The 21,972-nt window shown below is 50.1% G+C and overlaps 1 protein-coding gene across 1 annotated transcript; it reads right to left on the bottom strand.

The window, feature by feature from the left end:
• Positions 1-16,082: 16,082 nt before the first annotated feature.
• On the bottom strand, positions 16,083-21,741 carry LOC116871356 (antizyme inhibitor 2-like). The gene is given in 7 exon segments (XM_032864038.1): positions 16,083-16,151; positions 16,809-16,872; positions 17,709-17,926; positions 18,780-18,885; positions 20,906-21,048; positions 21,602-21,633; positions 21,636-21,741. Coding segments are annotated over 7 exon segments (738 nt in total).
• Positions 21,742-21,972: the final 231 nt, after the last annotated feature.

Raw genomic sequence — 21,972 nt, 5'->3', positions numbered from 1 at the left:
AGACATGGTTGAGAGACTGGGCAGGAGGCAACGGTGGGACCAGGCGAGAGGCGCTGGGGCTTGAACAAGGCTGGTGGCCGTGGGGACCAGAGAAGGGGACCTATTTGAGACCTATTCTGGTGGGGCAACGGGGTGGTGTTGACGGGACTTACTGAAGCAGCCGCAGATGGGAAGGGTGGGAGACAGGAGGAATGGAGCGGGACTTCTGGGCTTCCAGTCGGGTCGGGGAGGGGGCTTGAAGATGGCCACAAATGTCTGCTCCTATGTTGAGAGTAGGAGGCTGTTCCCCTCCCCCCATGTCGGGCAGCCTCAGGGACATTTGGACCTATAGGCTACCCTGTGGCTTATACTATTTCCAGCTCCGACTGGATGAGAGGGAAGGGACAGAGCCTGGGGACGCTCCCATATTAGAAGCCAGACAGAGAGGGAGGAATGATACAGTAGACTGAGCAGGTGTGGCCAGGGATGGAGGCGGAAAGCCAGGTAGGAGAGATCAGGCAGCCAGGAGGAGAGAGTGTTTCCAAGATGGGGGAAGAGGTGACCTGTGTGCAATGCCACCCAACTGTCGAATGAGCTGAGCACAGAGAAACATCCACTAGGTTTGGCAACGGGGACTTCGGGCGACCTTGCTGAGAGCCGTCGAAGTGGAGGAGGGAGGCTGGAAGCTGGATTGGAATGGCACATGGGAGCCAGTGAATTGGAGAGAACAATCATAGGCAACTTCTCAGAAAGTTTTAATGCAAAGGGAAGCGGAGAACTGGAGTGTTGGCTGGAAGGGAATGCGAGGGCCACGGGAGGGTTCCGTCCAACTTTGGAGGATACAAAACCGAGTCTGCGCTGATGGCACTGACTGCTAGGAGGGGAGGACCTGGTGATACAGAGCAAAGGCATTACCCCAGAGCAAAGTCCCTGATAAAGTAAGGGGGTGGGGGGAGACCCAGAGTGCAAACGACAGAGCTGGCTTTGAAAAGAGCGGGGACAGACAATGACTCTAGAGGCCGAACAGAAGGGGAGATGGGTTTGTAGATTTCGCTGTACAAAGACCAGGGAAGCTCCTCTGATGGTTTCTGTTTTTCCAGTGGAGTGGGAGCAGGTCACTGCCACAGCGAGAGAGGCACAGAGGACCGGGTGAGGACCACAGGTTAGGTGTGAAATCACGGTCACAACCAAGGCCACTGGAGAAACAGAGTGGGGTTTCCAGCTGTGCAGAGCGACCATTCAGAGTTACTGCCCATGAACTTGTGATGTCCCTGGCCTGCCAGTCTGTTCTCTTGTCATACGTAGCAGGTGCCGAGCACAAGTCCTTCCCCCAGGTAATCCAATGATCTCAATTGACAGCTGGGAAAGCCAAGACTCAGAAAGACTTTCTGGTTCCCCCACGCAGCTGCTGGGGGCTGAACAGGACCTCCAGCCCAAGCCTGTGCCCACGCCTCTGCCCAGGCCAAATTTGTACAAGGGCTAAGTTGACTCTCCTACCTGGTAGTGTTTGTGGATTTCAGGGGTCAGGGCAAGTGGGAAAATGCTGAACAGAGAAACACAGCTTTCCCTTTTGTGTGATATTTCTGCATCATTGGTGTTGGGGCTAGTTGGGTATAAAATGTCTCTGGGTGCTGCTTCCTTTCAAAGTCTGGGCGCTGAGTAATGGCACCACTTGCCATCTTCACCCACATCTACAGGGCTAGCTTCCTGAAAACACTGGGCCAGGAGTACTGGGATATTCAGGGTTAACAGCTGTCCTCCCCCCACCACCCCCCGCCCACGTTAATGATCTCTCCTCCTTCAATTCCGCATCCCTTTCAATTAAGAAGACTCCCAGCACGTAGGAAGCTTGGTGAGACCACCAGTAAACATCTCCGAAGGCTGGTCCAAGCTTGGAATGCCTGTTTACAGAAACACGTCCGCAATTCAATTGATGTTTCCGGGAAGTCCTGATCTTCTCACCCGGGAATGTTAATAAAAGGGTCTTGAAAAGTACAAGAGGCTCTCCCATGGTTGCCAGCACATTTTACACTTGGCCTTTCCATCCCCAAGCAGAAAGTGATAGAAGCCCAACAGAGGGGTGAATTCCAATCCAGTAGGAAGAGTCATTGTTAGGAGCTGGGTCCCTAAGGGGAAATACTGTGATATGACCTTACTGGTCTTGATGGGCTGAATGAGGCCCCAAGAATGATATGTCTGTGTCCTAATCCCTGGGACCGACAAATGTTACTTTATTTGGAAGAAGAGTCCTTGTAGAAGCGATTATCTTGAAATGAGATCATCCTTGATATCGGGGTGGGCCATGAATCCCCTGGCCAGGGTCCCTACAAGAAACACAGGGGGGTCACAGACGAGGAGGGAGGCCACGTGAGTGCAGATGCAGCGATCGGGGTGATCTGACCAAGGAACCCCTGGGGCCGCCAGAAGCTAGAGGAGGCCAGAAGTGTTTTCTCCCCGATAGCCTCCAGAGGGAAGAAAGCACTTGCGGAACCCTCCAGAATGGTCAGAAAATCAGTTTCTGTCATTTCCAAAGTTGGTGCAGCAGTCCTAGGAAACAAATACGGGGGCCTCCCATTTCAAGGATCTGCAGGGTCTGAGATCTGTGAGTCCCCTGGAATGTGCCAGATTCAGGGCTGGATGCAGATGGAACCAGAACAAAGCAGCTTATCTTGGCAGAAACAGCGCAGACTGGCTCAGATCAAGTCAACTCCCCTTGAAGTGGTTCAGACCCTCATCGGCGGCACAAGGGCCCGACACCGAGCTTCAGAGCCCAGACTCAGGAGCCAGAAGCAAGAGATTCAAACCCTGCCTCTGCCTCTCCGGAACCCTGAAACCTGGGGCTGGTGCCTTAAGCTCTCTGTGCCTCAGTTTCCCCAGGTGTAAAATGAGGACACGGTCTCTACCTGTGGGGCAGAAGTGAGGATTCTATGACTTTGTATATGGAAAGCACTTGGAGTCCACAGTGCTGGCATGTCACCTGCACAAGATCAGGGGCTGATCATATTAAATGAACTGGAACCCAAACAGCCATAAAGGAGTTCAGGATAGCTGAGGAGACACTGATGCACTGAAACCGACATAAAGTGAGTCAAATCAGTTAAAGCTAGGTGGCGCTATTGTAAACCTGCTTAAACCTTTTGGGCGGACCTGGACAGACACCAGGTCACACCAATCCCTCCAGGCTAGAACAGGTCTGGATCCCGCACGCACGTGCTCGCTCACCCAGCGGGTCTCTTCTATCTGTGTGAGTCAACTTGGACAGAAACCAACGGTCCCACGCGTCTCCAGGAGAAAGTGACATCCAGGCAGAGGGCCGTGGAAGGGATTCCACGCCTGAGATGGACCACGACGTGGTCTCCAGTCAGAAACACAGTCAACAACTCCTAAAAGGAACACCTTTCTTAGGTCAGGTCAGGGCTCAACTATCACGAACCTATCTCACGCTAATTAGACAAGAGACGGATATGTTGCTCCAGGTTCTTGGGGGAGCTCCTGGAACTCAGGGACAAGAAGTGTAGCAGAAGCTCCTGGGGATCTGGAAGTTTACCAGAACCCGAGACCCGCCTCTGGCTCTGCTGCAGGGAGGGCAAGCAAGTCCTTAAGGCCGACAGCTCAGTGAGCAGCAGGATGAGGTGAGGGAGACCCTTGGGAGCTTGGGAATTTCAGCTGACACACCAAAAGTTAATGGTTATGTCGGTGCTCCCGCAGGTGCCCCAACACATGGGGGATCCCTAGCCCCCCAGAAGCTCCCCGCAAACCCCTAGGGAGCACCCATAATCCATGCTTGTCACCCTGTGCCTCCTGCTGGTGGGGGAGGATGAGGGGTTGAGGGTTGGGGGGGGCACCTGGGTGGGGCTCAGGGCCAGCAGGGGAGCTGGGTTCTCTAAACTCAAGGCTGGAGGGGCAGCAGCCCTTCAGCGGCATCAACCAGAAACAGAGAAGACAAGGAGAGGCCCAGGGAGAGTGCCCCTCATGTCGCCACACGGCTGCTGGGACACGAATGGGCTCGGGCAGGGAGAGGCGTGGCGGTCAAGGGCCTGGGTGGGAGTCAGGGGCCTTCAGGACAGGGCCGGGCTCTGCCTCTGACATGCCCTGTGACCTTGAACGAGTTGCCAGTCCATCTGGAGCCTCACTAACCCATTTCTGAAATGAGAAGGAGAGGGAGCGCTCCGTGGTCACCGAGGGCTCTCTGCTCCTGCAAAGAGAGAGCCATCCAGTACATTCCTCTCATCTGCAACTGCAGAAACCAGATCTCTGGCTCCGGATCCTGAGGCCTCTCATGGCGAAGGGGAGGAAATCCGGCCATAACCACACAGTACGCAGGTGGGAAGTGAAGGGCGTCATCATTTCTTCTCCATCTAACGTGTGCTCCATTAACTATGTCTGCAGGAAGCGGTCCTTCCTACATTCCAGCCAGTGTGAATGCCATGAGTACCGGCCTTGGGCTGGGCGCCTTCTAAGGGCTGGTCACTGGACTTGAATGATCACATTGAACCTCCCACCAATGCTCTGAGTTATCATCCCCATTTCACAGTCGGGAAAACTGAGTTCCAGAGAGATGACTTGTTCAGTCACAGCAGTCTGATTTCTTGTCGCTAGTTCTCCTGAGGCACAAGGGAGAATGAGGAGGAACTGCCAGAGCTCGAGAGTTCCACGGAGGACGTTTCCCTGAATCAGTTTGTAGGGGCAAGGTGAGGGAGCAGCCTGAGACCCAGAAAGAAGCTGGGAGGACAGGGCCCCATTGATTTATTTTAGATTTTTAAAGATTTTATTGAATTATTTGAGAGATAGCGAGAGAGGGAGAGAGAGAGAGAGCGAGAGAGCGAGCATGAGCGGGGCAGAGGGGCTGAAGAGTGCGGGGTGGGGCTCAATCCCAGGGTCCCAATGCGTGGCTCGATCCCAGGACCCTGGATCATGACCTGAGCTGAAAGCAGATGCTTAACCCACTGAGCCATCCAGGCGCCCTTCATTTTAGATTTTTAAAAAAGATTTATTTATTATTTTGGGACTGGGAGGAGCAGAAGGAGAGGGAGAGAAAAATCTCAAGCAGACGCCCCACTGAGTGCAGAGCCCAACATGCGGCTTGATCTCATGACCCTGAGATCAGGACCTGAGCAGAAACCAAGAGTCAGACGCTAGAACCACCCAGGCACCCTCCCCTACATTGATTCATTTGAAAACTATTAGTTTTGTTTTTTTTCATTCATTAATGCATGTTCAATGTTCAAAAATATATTTAAAGGGCGCCTGGGTGGCTCAGTGGGTTGATCCTCTGCCTTCGGCTCGGGTCATGGTCTCGGGGTCCTGGCATCAAGCCCCGCATCAGGCTCTCTGCTCGGCGGGGAGCCTGCTCCCCTCCCTCCGCCTACTTGCGATCTCTCTCTGTCAAATGAATAAATAAAATCTTAAAAAATATATATATATATATATATATATATTTAAAAACATGGAGTAAAAAGTCTCACCGTGACCCATGAGCCTCATTTGCCCTACTCTGACTCCTTGCTCCCACTCTCTGTAGGCTCCCAATTTTTATTAACACCTCACGGACCTTTCCGAGTCACTGCAAGTCTAAAACTAAGTATATATTCATAACACCCTTTTTACATAAAAGGCATTTTTTTTTTTTAAACTTGTCACGCAGCTGGGAGAATTCCATCAGCAAGTAGTCTCCTGGTTCTTTCATAACACTGCACATGTGCTACTGTAGAGACTGAAACAATTCATTTCACCAGTTCCCTCTTGATGGACATTTGAGTTGTTTCTAGGGGTTTGCTTTTGTTTTTGGTGTAACAACAATGCTGTGATAATCCCATAGATACTCTGTTTCATATGCAGGCATAGGTGCAGAATAATTCTCCCCAAATGGATTACGGGCTTGTGGGCATTGTGTTAGTTTTCTATGGCTGCCTGACAAATTAAAGCAAACTGGGCAGCTTAAAACAACTCCTGTTTATTAGCTCACAGTCTGTTGGTCAGAAGTCCAGCCCAGTGTGGTGTCATGCTCTGCTAAGGGTAAAATCAAGGGGTTGGCAAGGCTTAGTTCTCGTCTTCTGGAGGCTCTACAGGAAAACCTGTTTCCAAGCTCGTTGCTGTCATTTGCAGAGTTTGGTTCCTGGTGGTCGTAGAACTAAGATCTCTGGGTTTCTGGGGGGGGGGGGGGCATCAGCTGGGGGTCTCCCTTAGCTCTGAGTGACATCTACATTCTTTGCCATGTGCCCCCCACCCCCAAAATGGCCCGATGAATTCTTCTCAGGCTTCAAGTCTCTGACTTCTTCTGAAACCAGCCAGGGAAAATTCGTTGCCTTTGAAGGGCCCCGGATCTGGTCCAGCCCACTCAAAGTAATCTCTACCTTAAAATCAATAGATAGAGGACCTTAAAATTGCAAAAATCTCTTTGCCATATAATGAAACATAATTTTTGAGTTCCCATTTTCTCATAACCACAGGTTCCGCCCAAGTTGCAAGAGATCACACAAAGGTGAAAGCCAATGAGAATCACCTTAGAATTCTGCCTAACACAGATGTATTTGTAATTTTTATAGATATTGCCATTTTGTCCCCCACAGGGGTTGTGCTGAAAGATCTCCCCTCCCCCAGAGATGATGAGCTTGCCTTCTTTTCCAGTGTCACCTAAAGGATGTTATCCAACTTTCAGCTTTCTGCCAGTTTGATAGGTGAAAAATGGAACCCACGTGCATTTTAAATTTGTGGTTATCTTCTTATGAATAAGATTGAGGGTTTCTTCAAAAGCTTAGAAGCCATTGATAGTTCTTTTTCAGTAGAGCTTCTGGTTTTGAGTCCTAGAAAGGTCTTTCTAACTGTAAAGTCAATCAAAAACCCTCCTATGTTTTCTTCTGATGCTTTTATGGTTTCATTTTTTGATCCACCGCTTCTTGGAACTGGCAGCTTTTCTCGTCATTTCCTCAGCAGCAAGTACAAAGCTGGACCCCGAAGGGTGTGGGGATTGGGGTGGAGAAAGGAATGGCAATGTTGGAGTTTTCTAAGAGCTGGGCTCAGTCGGCTGTGCCAGAAATCCCAGCCAGCAGAGCCTCCCACTTCCCTTCCTCCTCCTAGGGTTGACACAGAGGATCCAGAGTTAAGGGGCACCCAGCCCTGCTTGGAGACTTTCCAGTCTGGAGAGTGAGACAAGCACCTGGCCACGAAAGAATCCAGATATAGGAGGCTAAGGGCACAGGGGAGGAGGGAGTGGGATTCTGATGGAGGGTATTTGGGGTGCTCCAGGAAATAATTGGCCTCTGAGCGGAGCCTTCAGAGGGAGGGGAAATGTAATGGTGGTGATGGGGGAGGCGCCCAGCAGGAGCAAAGACAGGGAGATGGGAAAATCCGCCAGAAGTACAGGCTGGAGAGAAGGATTTAGTGAACCATGAGGTCTTCAAGGGTAAGGACAGGGTATGACTTATCTCCGTGCATCAGCCAGAGTTTGATAAATGAAATGAAGCAGAAGGGACACGGGTCTTTGAATCCCACACTTAATCATTTTCCCTTTACTCCAACAGTGAGAAGCCAAGACCTCCAAGAAGAAGCCCTTGGCTCTGCCAGTCACCCAGCTCGGAACCGGGGCACTCTCTGCACACCACTGCCCCCTGGTGGCCGATTTGGGAATTCTCCATGACTAGCCTCAGGTGTCCAGTGGAGGCAGAGGGAATCCGGGAACTGAAGGTGGGGAGGAAGTTGAGTGGCATCTCAGAGGTCTGAAAACCCATGACATCCTGGTCTGAGAATGTCTGAGTCCAACAGGCCCTCAGAGGCCATGTGGCCTGACTTCTTCATGATGTACGGGGAAACCAAATCTCATTAAGGATGCTGTCAGGGGGTAGAGATCACCGGACTTGGTGTAAGAGTCAAAAGGCCCAGCAAATCCCAAGCAGGATAAATTCTTTAAAAATTACACCTAGAAAGGCTATTTACTGTACGATTCCAACTCTTTGACATTCTGCAAAGACAAAACTGTAAAGACAGTGAAATGATCAGTGGTTGCCAGGGGCTGGCGGCGGGGGGTGGGGGGGTGGTGGCCGCGGGGAGGATGTGTGGGCGGAACACACGGAATTTTTAGGGCAGTGAAATTATTTTGTATGATACTATAATGTTGTATACACGTCATTATACAGTGGTCAAAACTCACAACATGGATCATACAGAGGAAACCCTAATGTGAACTATGGACTTCGGTTGATAATGATGTGCCAGTGTTGATTTATTGTAACAAATGCACTACACCCAAGGGGGATGTTAATGGCAGAGGAGGTTGTGTGTGGTGGCAGAAGGAAGGGACGCGTAGGAAATCTCTGTATCTTTCATTTAATTTTGCTGTGAACCTAAAACTGCTCTTTAAAAAAAAATCTATTAATTCAAAAACATTTTTACACCTCGCATGTTATGGTAAAGTAGCAGGATGCCAAAGATAAAGATAAAATTGAATAAGTTGCCAGGAAGAAAAAAAAAGAGAGACTGTCTTCAAACAATCAAGGTAGACTGAGAGCTGACTTCTTGAGATCAACAGTGGAAGAGAGAAGACAGCAGGAGGATCATCTTCAATCTATGAAAAGAAAACAGCAACCAGTCTAGGATTCCATACCTAGGGAAAATCATTTTATGAATGAAGATGAAATCAAGACATTTTCAGACAAAGAGAAACTGAAAAATTATGCCACCAGCAGGCTTTGGGTAGAAAGAAAAAGCCCAGATAGGAGATAAAAAATGCAAGAAAGAATGACGAGTAATGAAATGGTAAATCTGTAGCAGATCTAAATGAACCATGTTTATATAAAACAATGATAATGTCTTGTGGTGTTTAAAACAGAAAACATTATGGAATTAAAATACATGAGGGGTGCCTGGGTGGCTCAGTTGGTTAAGCGTCCACCTTTCACTCAGGTCATGATCCCAGAGTCCTGGAACGGAGCCCAGCGTTTGGTTCCTTGCAGCGGGAGTCCGCCTCTCTCTCTCTCCCTCTGTCCTCCCCCTGCTCATGCGCGTGTTCTCTCGCTCTCTCAAATAAATAAAAATCTTTTTAAAAAAGAATTAAAATACATGACAAAAATGATAAGTAAGTCAGGAGGTGGGTAAATGTAATTAGATTTTTTAAAGGTTTTTGTATTGTCTTGGAGTAAATGTGTTGATTAACTTTAGACTTGAATGGGCGATCTGTATAGCTTATAACCTCTAAGATAACCAGTAAAACAATAAAAACAGTGTAATTTCCAAATTAGTTAAGGGAAGCAGAGTATCTTCTGGGTTAGGTCTATTAAAGAAATACACATATATATTAATATCAGACAAAGTAGGTTAAAGAGAAGAACCATCAGGAGTAGAGAGGACAGGTGTATAATGATAAATGAATCAAGTCATCAGGAATATATGTCGAATTATATATACACCTACAAATCAATATGAAAAATACAACCTTATCAAATGATGGTGAAAAAGGCACTTTACAAAAGAGGGAAACCAAATGACCAGTAAATGTATGCAAAAGTGCTCAACCTCACTAGTAATGCAAATTAAGACTACAATAAGATGTCACTACACATTCATCATTTCAGGATACTTTACAATTTGAACAATGTCATTTTTTGGAGATTACTAGACATACAAACAGGCAGGAAAGCATGACTGGTAATGAAGAGAAAAAATAGACAACAGCGTCTGAACCACAATGATCCCCATATTGAAGTTAGTAGACAAGAACTTTAAAATATTGATCATATGTTAAAGAACATGAAAGATTGACAAAGTGGATAAAAAATAGAGATTGTCAATAAAGAAGTGGAAGATGTTTTTAAAAATAATTAAATATTCTAAAACTGAGAAATAGAACCCCTGAAATTAAGAACTTACTGGATATGCCTAACAGAAGACAGAGTACAGCAAGACAAAACGTGAGATTCACAAACTTGAAGACAGTTCAACAGAAAATACCCACACTGAAACACAAGGGGACAAAAAAGCAGGAACAAAGTATGAGAGATACGCAGAACATAGAAGGTCTACCATTTGTGACAGTGACTGTAATCTTAGAAGGGGAGAAAAGAGAACTGGGACAGAAGCAATATTTGACGAGATGTAACTTATAATTTTCCAAAAATTTTGAAAGATATCAACCCACAAATTCAAGAAACCTAGTGAAACCTGAGCAGGACGAAGACAAAGAAAACCACACTTAGACGTATCGTTGTTAACAACTGAAAACAGAGGCAAAGAGAAAATCTTAAAAACTAAGTAAAAGAAGGCACAAAAATAAGATTGAGGTGCATTTCAACAGAAACTATGAATTCAGAAGATAATGTCATGACATTTTTAAAGTTCAGGAGGGAAAAAAAAATCTGCTAATCTAGAATTCTATATCAAGAGTAAGGGAAAGTCCTTGAAGAATTAAGATGAAATGAGGACATTTTTGTACACAGAAAAGGCTGGAAAAATGCATTATTGGCAGGTCTGTACTACAAGAAATATTAAAGGAATATTAAAGGAAATTCTTCAGACTGGGGTACAATGATCTCAGATGAAAGCACAGATCTTCAGGAGTAATAAAGGGCACTGGGAAAAATGTGGGTAATTCTAAAATAATTGGCTGTAAAACAATAATGGAATTGTCCTATCAGGTTAATAACATACGTAGAAGTGAAATGTACAATAACAGCACAAGGAGTAGACAGCTGCAATAGAGTTGAAATTGATGTGTTAAATGTGCAGAGATCCTGAGGCTTCAACTCCCAGAAATTTTAATTCAGTGTGTCTGAATTTGAGGCTCCCCAAACCACCACATTTAAGAAACTCCCAGATGTCTTTTTCTTTTTTTTTTAAGATTTTATTTATTTATTTGACAGAGATCACAAGTAGGCAGAGAGGCAGGCAGAGAGAGAGAGGAAGGGAAGCAGGATCCCCGCTGAGCAGAGAGCCCAATCCTCGATCCCAGGACTCTGGGATCATGAGCTGAGCTGAAGGCAGAGGCTTTAACCCACTGAGCCCCCCAGGCGCCCCCCAGATGTCTTTCTATAGTCATTCCTGGATGCATTTTAGGTAACACTGGTGAAGGTGCTGGGGAGTCAGGGACAGATTTTACAAAGTAATGACAGGCCTTTTTCACTTTAGAAAGATCCTTCTGGGGACTGGAGAGGGTAAGAGGAGCCTGAGGCTGACCCACAAGGGCAGAGAGATGACACAGGTCTGGCCATTGGAGCAGTGGCCTTGGGATGGGATGGCGTGCAGAGACAAGAGATGTTAGAACTTCAAAAAGCCTTCCCAAATACTCAACAGACAAGAACTTTCGGATTTGGGTATGAGATATCAGAATCCCATGAAAATTTTAGAAATTCCTTAAATCATCCATTATGCTGTATTTTCCCCAACACTTTGTGTGTTTTGAAAAATAATGATTGACCATAATAATAATCAGTGAACATTTTTCTGTAAGAGGGTTATTCCAAACATTTCAGAGTTTTGTTGTTTAAAAACAATGTGTTTAAACAGTTTAAACTATGTGTTTATTATTATAATGAACCAACATAATAAGACAAGACATTATATTTCAATAACACGCAAAAACAATCTCCACCCTATACAGACATTTGACAATAAAACACCTTAAAAAGGGGAATGTTAGGGCGCCTGGGTGGCTCAGCGGGTTAAGCCTCTGCCTTCAGTTCAGGTCATGATCCCAGAGTCCTGGGATCGAGTCCCACATCGGGCTCTCTGCTCAGCAGGGAGCCTGCTTCCCCTCCCCTCTCTGTCTCTCTGCCTACTTGTGATCTCTCTCTCTGTCAAATAAATAAATAAATAAAATCTTTAATAAAAAAAAAAAAGACCGTAAAAAAAGGGGGAATGTTAGCACAGAGAAAATACCAAATAAGAATTGTTTAAAAAATGGAATGATACTATCATGAGTATTTACTCTTTAAAAGTGTAAATGAAAATTTAAAACATGTAAAATATTAGTTGCCCTTGGGCTTTGTTTTTATGATAAATATTTCAGAAGCAGAGAGGTTTATTTCATTTTGCACCGATGCTGGTTGAATTCAGTCTGTGTCCTAACACACAGCTTCAAGTTGGGTACTAGGGTATGCATTGTTTCATACAACTTACCTTTCTTTTTAATTACCATCTTTTTAATGATGGAATATTTTGCTTGACAAAGAACTATAGCCTATAAGAAATATTCAAACTTCTGGAGAATGTCAGCTAACACGACTGGGTTAGTGTTCCAGTAGCATGTCAAAATTACCACTTTAGGGACTTATTTTGCTTCCAAACATTTATTATTCCTTGGAACACCACTCATAGGATCGGAAGAAGGCATGCTCATACTATGTATACAAACTTGTAAACATTCATTTTGTTTTTTTAATTAAAATTATTTATTTATTTATTTATTTGAGAGAGAGGGAGTGAGCAGAGAGGGAGAGTGAGAGGGAGAAGCAGACTCCCTGGTGAACAGAGAGCCCGATGTGGGACTCGATCCCAGGACCCTGATATCGTGACCTGAGCCGAAGGCAGATGCTTAACTTACTGAGTCACCCAGACATCTGTAAATATCCATTTTAAACACGTTTAAAAACTTAGTCACTTAAAAAACAAAACAAAAACTTAGCCACTTAACACATCTGCAAGAGTGGCTCACTATTAGCTGCAGACAGGGTCACAAATACACTTATCACTCAGCAGCAGCTACAAACAAGCCTGAATACACTTCCACCGCCTCTCTCCTGCATGCTCCTGTCCCAGTTCCCAGAAATGTCTGTTTTGACCTTTGTTTCCACACGCCGGTATTTCCTGCTCTAGCTTTGGACAGGTCAGTGAGTTCCTTTGAATCAGAAACCTCTTGATGTTGAAGGGTAAGTAAGCTTTGATCGTCACAGGAGAATAATCCTAGCTTTTCCTGCCCCTGGAGGTTGGTGTCACACAAGCCAAGAGAGGAGGAGCTCCAGGGACGGTGTGGTCAGCTGTGTAGGGGGAGGCTGCGAGGGGCTGTGGACTCACAGAGAGCAGGTCAGTGGCATGACCTTCCCGCCAACGTTCGGCTCTGACCGCTGCACTTCTCAGGGGCTGGGCGACACGGGGCTCCACTGGATCTGAAAGCTGCCCAAATCTCAGAGCCTCGGGGCCCTTGTGTGCTGTTCCCCTCTTCCTGCAGGATCTCTACGGACACTTCCAGCCATCAGGTCTCTCCTCAAATGTCATCTCCCATCCATCCTCTCCAGCCTCTTTCTATTAATTTCTTCACAGCACCCATCACCGTTTCTCCTTTGGTTTGTTTACTGTTTAGTATGTGCCTCCTTCCACCCTGGCTGCAGATGGCAGTTCTACGAGAGCAATGCTCTCTCCTGCCTCATCTCCTGCTGACTCCCAGTGCCTAAACACTGTCTTCCATGAATACTTAATGAAGGAGCACCTGAGTAGATAGAGTACGCAAGTGCAGATGGGGTTTTAAAGTCACCTCTCTTGACTTCCGTTTTCTCAGGAGGAGCGGTGGGGAGGCTCAGGTGAGAACTCCTACCTGATCCTTTTCAACAAGGTGTTGTTGAACCCAGACAGTGAATCCTTGGAGGGCGAAGCATACGAGGCACGGCTTAGTCTGTGTGCAATACCGCCAGTGACCAGTAAGGGGCAGCAAGTCACTACAGTTGAACAGGACAACACATGGGCGACGGGGCGTGGAACACCTGAGGTTTAACCCCCCCACCTGTCAACCTTGCTTATTTTCAGCCTCTGGAATGCAAGACTTTCTTAAACTTTCTTAAACATAGCACGAGCACCCCTTGCCGCCCCGAAGGGAGAACACCGACCCAGTGTGTGGATCCCAATACCAGCTCTGCCGCTCCTTCCTGGTGCCCCTGGTTTGTCCGCTTCTCTAAAGTGGGCGTCATTGTGAGCTCACGGAATCATTCTGAGTCTCACAGCACATATGGCTCTGGAAGGACAGTATGTGGAATCACGAAAGGGCTGTGAGGACTGCAGGGGCTTTGGGGTAGCCCGCTGGAGCCTGGACCTGCAGAGACCCCCACGAGCTCCTCATTCTCCAGCTCATCTGAGTCCACGCAGCTGGACGTGGCTGAAGACCAGACACGCCACACGTCGGCCTTGCTGTAGAGTGACTCCCGCAAACCTTGGGTGGGCCCCCGTGCTGGCGATCGGACCCCATTTCACTGGCCCACCCACTCTCCCGCTCTTCTGACTTCCCCATCTCTGCCCCTCTCCTCAAAACACCGAGGCCTCCACCCTTGCAGGACTGACCTTATTTCTCTTTTCACCGAGAAAAGAGAACCCTCAGAAGAGAGCTCCACTTTCTCCCAAGGACCTGCCTGGCCTCCCTCGGTCCCCCAGGGTGCGCTGTCTGAGCTCCCACCCACCCGAGGTTCGAGGTTCAAGGTTCAAGGTCCAGCTCTTGAAACGGTCTTCTCCGCTCTGCATCTTAATTAGCTTCCCTGCTAGCTAGTGGGCATACCCGGGAGACCCCGAACAAGCTGTAATAGTTCTTGTCTTAAAATAAACCTCCTGACCCGGCCTGGCCAGCTCTTCTTCCAGCTACTTTCCCATTTCCTGGCACTGCCGGGTCAGACGCAGCTCCCTGGAATCCGGGCCAACACCCTCCCTCTCTGGACCCCTCTTCCACTAACCTCCCCCTTCCCGTGCACCAAGCCTCTGGTGATCACCAGGGACCTCCCTGTCCCAATCCCACCCTCGGCCCTCACCTCAGCCCCTCTGGGCGGTATTTGACACTCGGGCATTGCCTCTTGGAAATGCTTCTTCCCTTGTTCTCTGCCTCTTGTCTTCTCCCGCCACGCTCGCTCCCTGGTTGGCCCAGGAGGTCCCTGGATGTAAAGTCCTCGGGGTGCCAATGCTACCATGTTCGTATCCCCCGTGCTGAGCCCTGGCCCTGAACCCAGGGCTTGTGTGTTGACTCCATTTGGAGGAGGAATGGACCACTCCAGCCTCACGGGTCAAAGCCGAGCTCTCCATTTTCACGCCTCCTGGTCTGCTTCTCCTCCGCAGCATCCCTGGTTGTGTACCAGCCTCTGGGGCCGAAAGCGCTGGGGTCATCCTTGACTCCTCTCCCTGCCCCAGGTACCCAGTGGCCCCTTAACAGAACTTCTTGATTCAACCTGTCCACCCTGCCCTGAACCGGCCACTTCTCACCACCCACAACCTGACCGCCCATCACTTCCCCGGAGTGCCAGGAGCCTCCGAGGATTGTCCCTGCATTCCCGCCGCACGGACCTGTGCAAACCCTCCAGGGCCTCCCCTCCATCTCACAACAAAGTCAAAGCCCTACCTTACCACACGAAGCCTGACAAATCCCCAAGCCACCCCCCTCAGCCCTCCCCCTGCCTCCTCTCTGGGCACCTCCCCTCACTCCCTCTGCTTGCCCACATGCGGCCCCCTGACCTTTTTTTTGTTTTTAAACGCTCTCCATCCCTGGCATTGAACTTGTGGTTTGCTATGCCTGGGACTCTGACCCAGCCACCACACGGCCTCTCAGTCTCTGCCTTCAGGTCTCTGCCTGCCCTGCTCCTCTGCATACTGGGCGCCACTGGTCCTTCCGCCTAAATTTGCCTTTCTTTCTTTATCCACTACCCTCTGGCTCTGCTCTATCTTTACTCACAGAATGTACTTTGTTACATATGCATGTGCTTGTTTATGCTGCCTCTTATCCCCTCTGGAAGGTGAGCTCCATGAGCCTGGGTTTCCAGCACGTGTTACCTGTGTCTAGAACAGTGCCGGGCACACACTAGGCCCTCAGATTTCTGCTGAGTGAATGGGTAGATGGGTGGATGGATGTGGGGATAGAGGGAGGGAGGGATCAGCGGGTAGGAAGAGACGAACGGAAGGGTAACCACAACTACAGCATCAGAGGGCAAAACACAAAACACAAAACATACCCACATCTCCTGCATCTGAATAAAACTTTTTGTTTTCCCTAAAGCCCACTTAAGTTTGTGCTTCCAGATGCTTTGGGGGATGGGGTGATTGGGGTGGATGTTTCTACCCCCAGTTTTCAGGCACTGGGAGGAGATGAGTTGGGAACAGGCTGAAGGCTGTCTAAGCCTCTGGCTTCCTGGGGTGGTCCCAGAGCCCATCGCTTCTCACATGTATCTTGGGGACAATTCCCCGGAGTCCAGGGGTGCTGTGAGATTCATCTGGTACTGGCCAAGCTGAGGAAGCAGCGGCAAGAGGGGTGGGGCTGACTCTGGCGGACAGGGAGGACCCTCGCAGAGGCCGGGGACCAGCGAACATCTCCTTGGGAGAAGCTTAACAAGGACATAGGAGGTGGGGGGCTTTGGTCTCTGGGCCCTCACTTGCCGGAGGAATGTGGGTAGTTACCCCCACGTGTCCCCACCCTCGCCTCAGCCAACCTCCTTACCTGCAGGACTCCTTTTCCTTTTGAGCTCAGAGCTCCCCAAATACTGTTTTTAAAGCTTGAGCATGCCTAGAGGACACGCAGTGCCGTCCGCCCTGTCTTGGAGCTGATTGTTTTCACACTTCGTCCTTCCAACCTCCCAGACTGGGGGCTTCTAGCCATGGCCAGGTCTGCGCCCTACAGTGCTGGCCCATTAGCTGTGTGGCCAGAGGCTATGCCTGCTTCCTGAGGACCCCCAGGCTCTGGGGCGGTGTGGGGGGCCGGGCTCCGAGTCGGCCAGCCTGAGACCAGCGGCAGCCAGAGGCAGGGCCCGGGACACGAACTGACCTTGTGTGAGGGTTTGCATTATTGGACTTACTCCTCTCAACAACGCTGTGAGGGGGATACTACGATCTGAGGGGAAGCTGAGGCACTGACACCCCTGCTGGTGTGTGCTGGAGCCTGGACTCACTCCAGGCCTGTCTGACCCAGTGCTCTCACCATGAGCATGGGTGCCGTAGCTCACGCAGACCTTCCTGCATTGGCACAGGGATCACTAACTGAACGAAAAGAAGGTCCTGGTTGGCACAGGTTGCCTCACGTCCAGGACATGGCCTTCGTTGGGGGGGGGGGGTACTTGCTGTCAGGGCACAAGGTTGTCAGCCCTCCCCGACCAGGGCCTGGGGGGTAAGGAGCAGGGAGCATGGAGGCTGCTGCTCAAGTTGCTAACCTCGACTTCAGTCAGGCCCATTTGAGGAGAAAACCAGTTCTGAACCTTGAAAGTTGCCTCATCACACTCAGAAGGGCCTTGCGGCCCCCCCCCCACATTTCCCCACGTGGCTTACTAAGGTGTCTGGAGCACTTCCGCGTCCACCTGCCAGCCTAAGGTGCTGTCCCCAGCAGGCTCCTGTGGAAGGGATGTGCCAGTGAAGGAAGGTTCTAGAGCCCCCTCCCCACCTGGAGGCTGAGCCCTAGCTTGGACAGAGAGGCAACTCTGGGGCTGAGCCTTTGAGGAATGCTGAAGCTGGTAGGGAAGGGGTGGACATCTGAGAAGGAAACTGGGCAGCAGTCATGAGCAGAGCCAAGTGGGGGCCTGGCCAAGGGACCGAGGGTCAGCTGGGGCCAAGGGGCCGCCTGGTTCTGCCCCCAAGGGCGTGCACAGCTCAGAGCCGCAGAGCCACCCAGGGGGCTACCGTGGGCTAACCCTGGGGGAGCAGCTACAGTGGGCACTTGGGGCTTTGCTGGGGGCCATTGGGGGAGGAGGGTATTTCTTGGGTCTGGGACCACAGGACTTAGCCATATTCTCCTTGCCAAATACAGATCCTGATGTGATCCCCTCAGTGCCCTGCCCCTGCTCTCCCCATCCGGACACCAGAGCTCGGGTTCCAGGGCACAGCAGACGGCGGCGGGCAGGAGGCTGTTGAAAATGGAGCCCATGGTGGAGGCGTAAGCGCCCTTGGAGGGGAAGACGAGACCGTCACCCACATCCAGTTTGGGCATCCGCAGCTCCCCTGGGAAGAGCTCGTCAAAGGCATCGCACGTGGGCCCGTAGAGGGTACAGGGGAAGAGGGGTGGCTCTGAGCAGAACTCCTTCGGGAGCAAAGAGCAGGGATTCAGAGAAGGGAGAGCCCCAGGGGGGCACCCCAGCCCACTTCCAGGCTAGCTGGGCATGCCTGCAAGACCCCAGCAGGCTCCCTCCTGCAGGAGCACTTATCAGCCACCCCACCGCGACCAATGAGTGAGGGGTCCCTATGTGCCAGGCACCATTCTCAACCCTGCCCTAATGGGGTTAGTAGTCTAGTGACACAGCCCCGCCCTGTCCATTCAGAGGAGCAGGCACAGATGGGATCTCGTCTTTCTCCTACACAACGGGAAGATTTTATTCAACCATAACTCAACATACTGGCCTCACACTAGGTGGCCCATTGGAATCACTTGGGCAGTTTCCACAAAGGACAGATGCCAGGCTTTCAACTCCCCATGGGATTCTGATTTCAGCTGTCTGGGGGACTGCCTGGGCATTAGTGTCTCTTAAAGCTCCCCGGGTGATCTAATGTGCAACCACGTTTGAGAATCTCTCCTCCCTACATCTCCTGCACCGCCAGCAGTCAAGGATTCTGGAAACACAACGCATGCATGCATAGATGCACGTGGAAACACACACAGAGCCAAACAGATGCGCACGCGCACCTACAGACCCACGAGTCTGCACACACATCCCCCACCCACACAGGTGTACATCAGCAGCACCCCCCACCGATGTGTAGGTGCAGGTGCACACAGACACCTGTGTGCATGTCCCTGGACACACACGTGGCATGTCACCCTTCTGAGCTCCTTCCCCTCCCCACCTGGCCATGGCGATCCCCGCCTCTCAGGACTGGAGGCTGCACACAGTGACCTCAGAGACCAGGAGTACCTGAGCCACACGGGGCCCTCTTACCTTCACCACAATGGGCATCCTGGGGACACCCTCCCTGAGGAAGATGCGGAAGATGCCATAGTGACCATCATTGAGGTAGTACACCAGCTTCTGGTGGCCTCCCGGGAGCGAAGAAAGGGCAGCCCTGAGGGGCGCATGGCCAGTGTCAGCACTGAGGATTCACACCCCAGCACAGAACCAATCCAGGGCCCGGTACAGGAGAACTTCTGCTCTCTGCTCCAGGAGTCTTCTGACCCTGTGCCAGGTTGGGGTCTGTCCTCTGGGTTCCCGCTCTCCCCTCTGCCCAGCTGGCTTACCTGCCTCACCTCCTCCCGCCCTTGAAAACCACACTGGAGCCTCCCACTCTGGCTTTTTGCTCCCTCCTTTCTTCTGCCCCTGCCTCCACCCCGTGCTTTTCCCCTCCCTCATCCCTGCGCAGCACCCCAGGTCCCCTGTTTCTAGGGAACTGTAAGCAAAAACTTCTCCCTTCAGGATGGTGCCCATGTCCTATGACCAGGCCAGTTTCTTCATAGTCACTTACTCCGCAGAATATTGCTTTCTTCTCCTCCTCCCCCTCCTCCTCCTCCTCCTCCTCCTCCTTCTTCTTCTTCTTCTTCTTTTTTAAGATTTTATTTATTTATTTAACACACACACACAGAGAGAGAGAGAGAGAGAGAGAACAAGTAGGCAGAGCGGCAGACGGAGAGGGAGAAGCAGACTCTTTGCTGAGCAGGGATGACCGATGTGGGTCTCGATCCCAGAACCCTGGGATCATGACCTGAGCCAAAGGCAGTTGCTTAACCAACTGAGACACCCAGGTACCCCCAGAATATTGCTTTCTTGAATCTAAACTCAGGATTACACAGAGGCATTCCAGGGACCACTTAGATGCTCAGATCTTTCTGAATATTGTTTTTTCCCTCCTCTGGGTCTTTTCCCCACCATCTTCTCCCTGGTGTCAGTCACCGCATCTCCTCCCCTCTCTCCCAGCTGCCATTACTGATCCTGACTCCGGCAACCCCAGACCCAGGTGTCCTAAGCCACTTCGCCACGACATCCTGGAGGCTGAGAGCTCAGCGAGGGCACCAACGTTTCAGCCACACAGATGGGGGACCCCGCTGCACCCCAACTAGCCGTGCCATGTGGACAAATCCCTTCCTCTCCCTGAGCCTCAGTATTTCCACCTGTAACGTGGGAATGACCAAAACTATCCCCCAGGATTGTTGAGCTGAAATGAGACAAAATAGGTATTTCACACAGAATAGATAATTATTAGCAGCTCTTATTATTGTGGAAATAAAAATAATAAGCCCCAAATACTTATAACTTGGACTTCTGTTAACCGATGGCTAAAATCCTGTGCCGCGTATCAAAATATTTTTTAACTACACACTTTGTGGGGAAATGAAACCAGTCGACACAAGCACCTTTGGGATTAAAAGCTGTGGGGCAGCGCCTGTCACAAGGATAAGGGAGGAGATTAACAGGATTTATAAATATTGATGTCAGTTATCTCAAAGCCACAGAATAGAGTGGGGAAATCTATCTGCATTCTCCCATTTCGTCATGAAATTGAGTTTCTGCGTAGTTCACATGAGAACAGCTACCCCACCCCACTCCTGCTGCAAAATAACAATTAATTAACTCTCCCATCATGGCGAACCTCAATTGTCAAAAGGTTTCCTATTACCCTCTATGTAACCCTTAACCTTCAGGCCACAACAAGAACAATATTGCCTTCCTATATTTGTTGTAAGAATTTGCATGGACTCAGTGAATTTTTCCTTTTAAGAATCTGCACTTGTCAGAAAGCACTTGCTGGAAGAATTTCAAATGCTTGTTGGCAGCACAGTAGTGTCTGTGGCCTCATGAGCTGTATTCTGCGACTTTTCCTCCACAAATGTGATTTAAATACCTGGGCTGCTCAGGAAGGGTAAAGACTTTGTCTTGGTTCTCTCCCTCCCAGTCTACTTGAGAATGACACAATAGTGATGCTAACAGGCTCGTTCTTATACCTGATTCACAGTTTGTCTCTCGCTAATTGCTAATTAGGTACCCGGGGTGGAGCCCACACTCTCTGTCCATCCTCTTCCCCAGGAAGTCTGCACAGTGCCCTCCCCACCCCAGGGCTGGCCCACCCACCAGACTCCAGCACAGCCTTCTTGGCAATGATGTTCACAGCAGCCATGCAGACAGACTCCGTGTCGAAGCGTCCCAGCTCTGCAGTGATCTCGACACCAGTCCCCACGGGGAAGTCCTGGGCCATGACAGCACTGATCACACTTGCCATCTGCAGGGACAGACCCAGACCCTGATATGACCAGCCTCTATGAGGGGGGCTTTACCTGCACCATCGCCCTTCCTTCTCAGAATAGCACTGTGGGGAGGTGTTATCATCCCCACTTTACTAGGGAGGAAACAGAAATCGTGGCCCAGAGAGGGGAAGTCACTTGCCCAAGGACACACAGCAAATGTACAGGTTGTGACACTCTAAGGTGTCTGAATTTGGAATCACTGAAATCAACACATAGTCAGCAAAGATGGGATGTTCCCTGCATCCGGGGCATAGCGAACTTCTACCTGACTGGAGCTTAACCAGGGACAGCAAGTAACATGTCTAAAGACAGACAGGGGGCCAGAGGCTCACAGTGCCCACATGTGCATGCGGGCCATGTGCATAGAGTCGGACAAAGACCTCTCAACAAAGGCAGGTCCCAGCTACAGCTGGGACAGCACAGGGATGCACGTGATTCATGCACGTTACAACAGCTCCCCCACCTGCAAGCAAAGGCGCACAGTGCCCCGACCCCAGCCCAGGCTCCCATCTCCTCTTCCACTCTGACCTCCTCAAACTTAGGCTTGCAGCCTTCCTCTTGGGCGAAGCCCCTCGGATGTCCAGGAGGCTCATATCCTGCCTGAAGGCCCCTCCCATCTCGAATAGGCTACGGCAGTGAGCCAGGGCCTGGGTGAAGGAGCCGGCCATCTGGCCCTTCAGAAACCACGTGGGGGCGGGGGGGAGACTGGACACAGGTCATGTGACCCGTGGAGAAACACACATGGATACGAAAGGGTCAGTAAGAAGGGGGGCATTATAAAACGCCGACATGGGTAAAATGTGGAAACCAGCATAGATACACACAGAGGGACACTTGACTGCGGCTCCCGCACAGAGACGCACCCCTGAATATACGCGTGGGTGTCCCCGTAGACGCAT

Source organism: Lontra canadensis, unplaced genomic scaffold (genome assembly GCF_010015895.1).
Source record: "Lontra canadensis isolate GAN:19392208 unplaced genomic scaffold, GSC_riverotter_1.0 scaffold25, whole genome shotgun sequence".
NCBI lineage: Eukaryota > Metazoa > Chordata > Mammalia > Carnivora > Mustelidae > Lontra > Lontra canadensis.
This window is presented reverse-complemented; position numbering and strand designations above follow the sequence as displayed.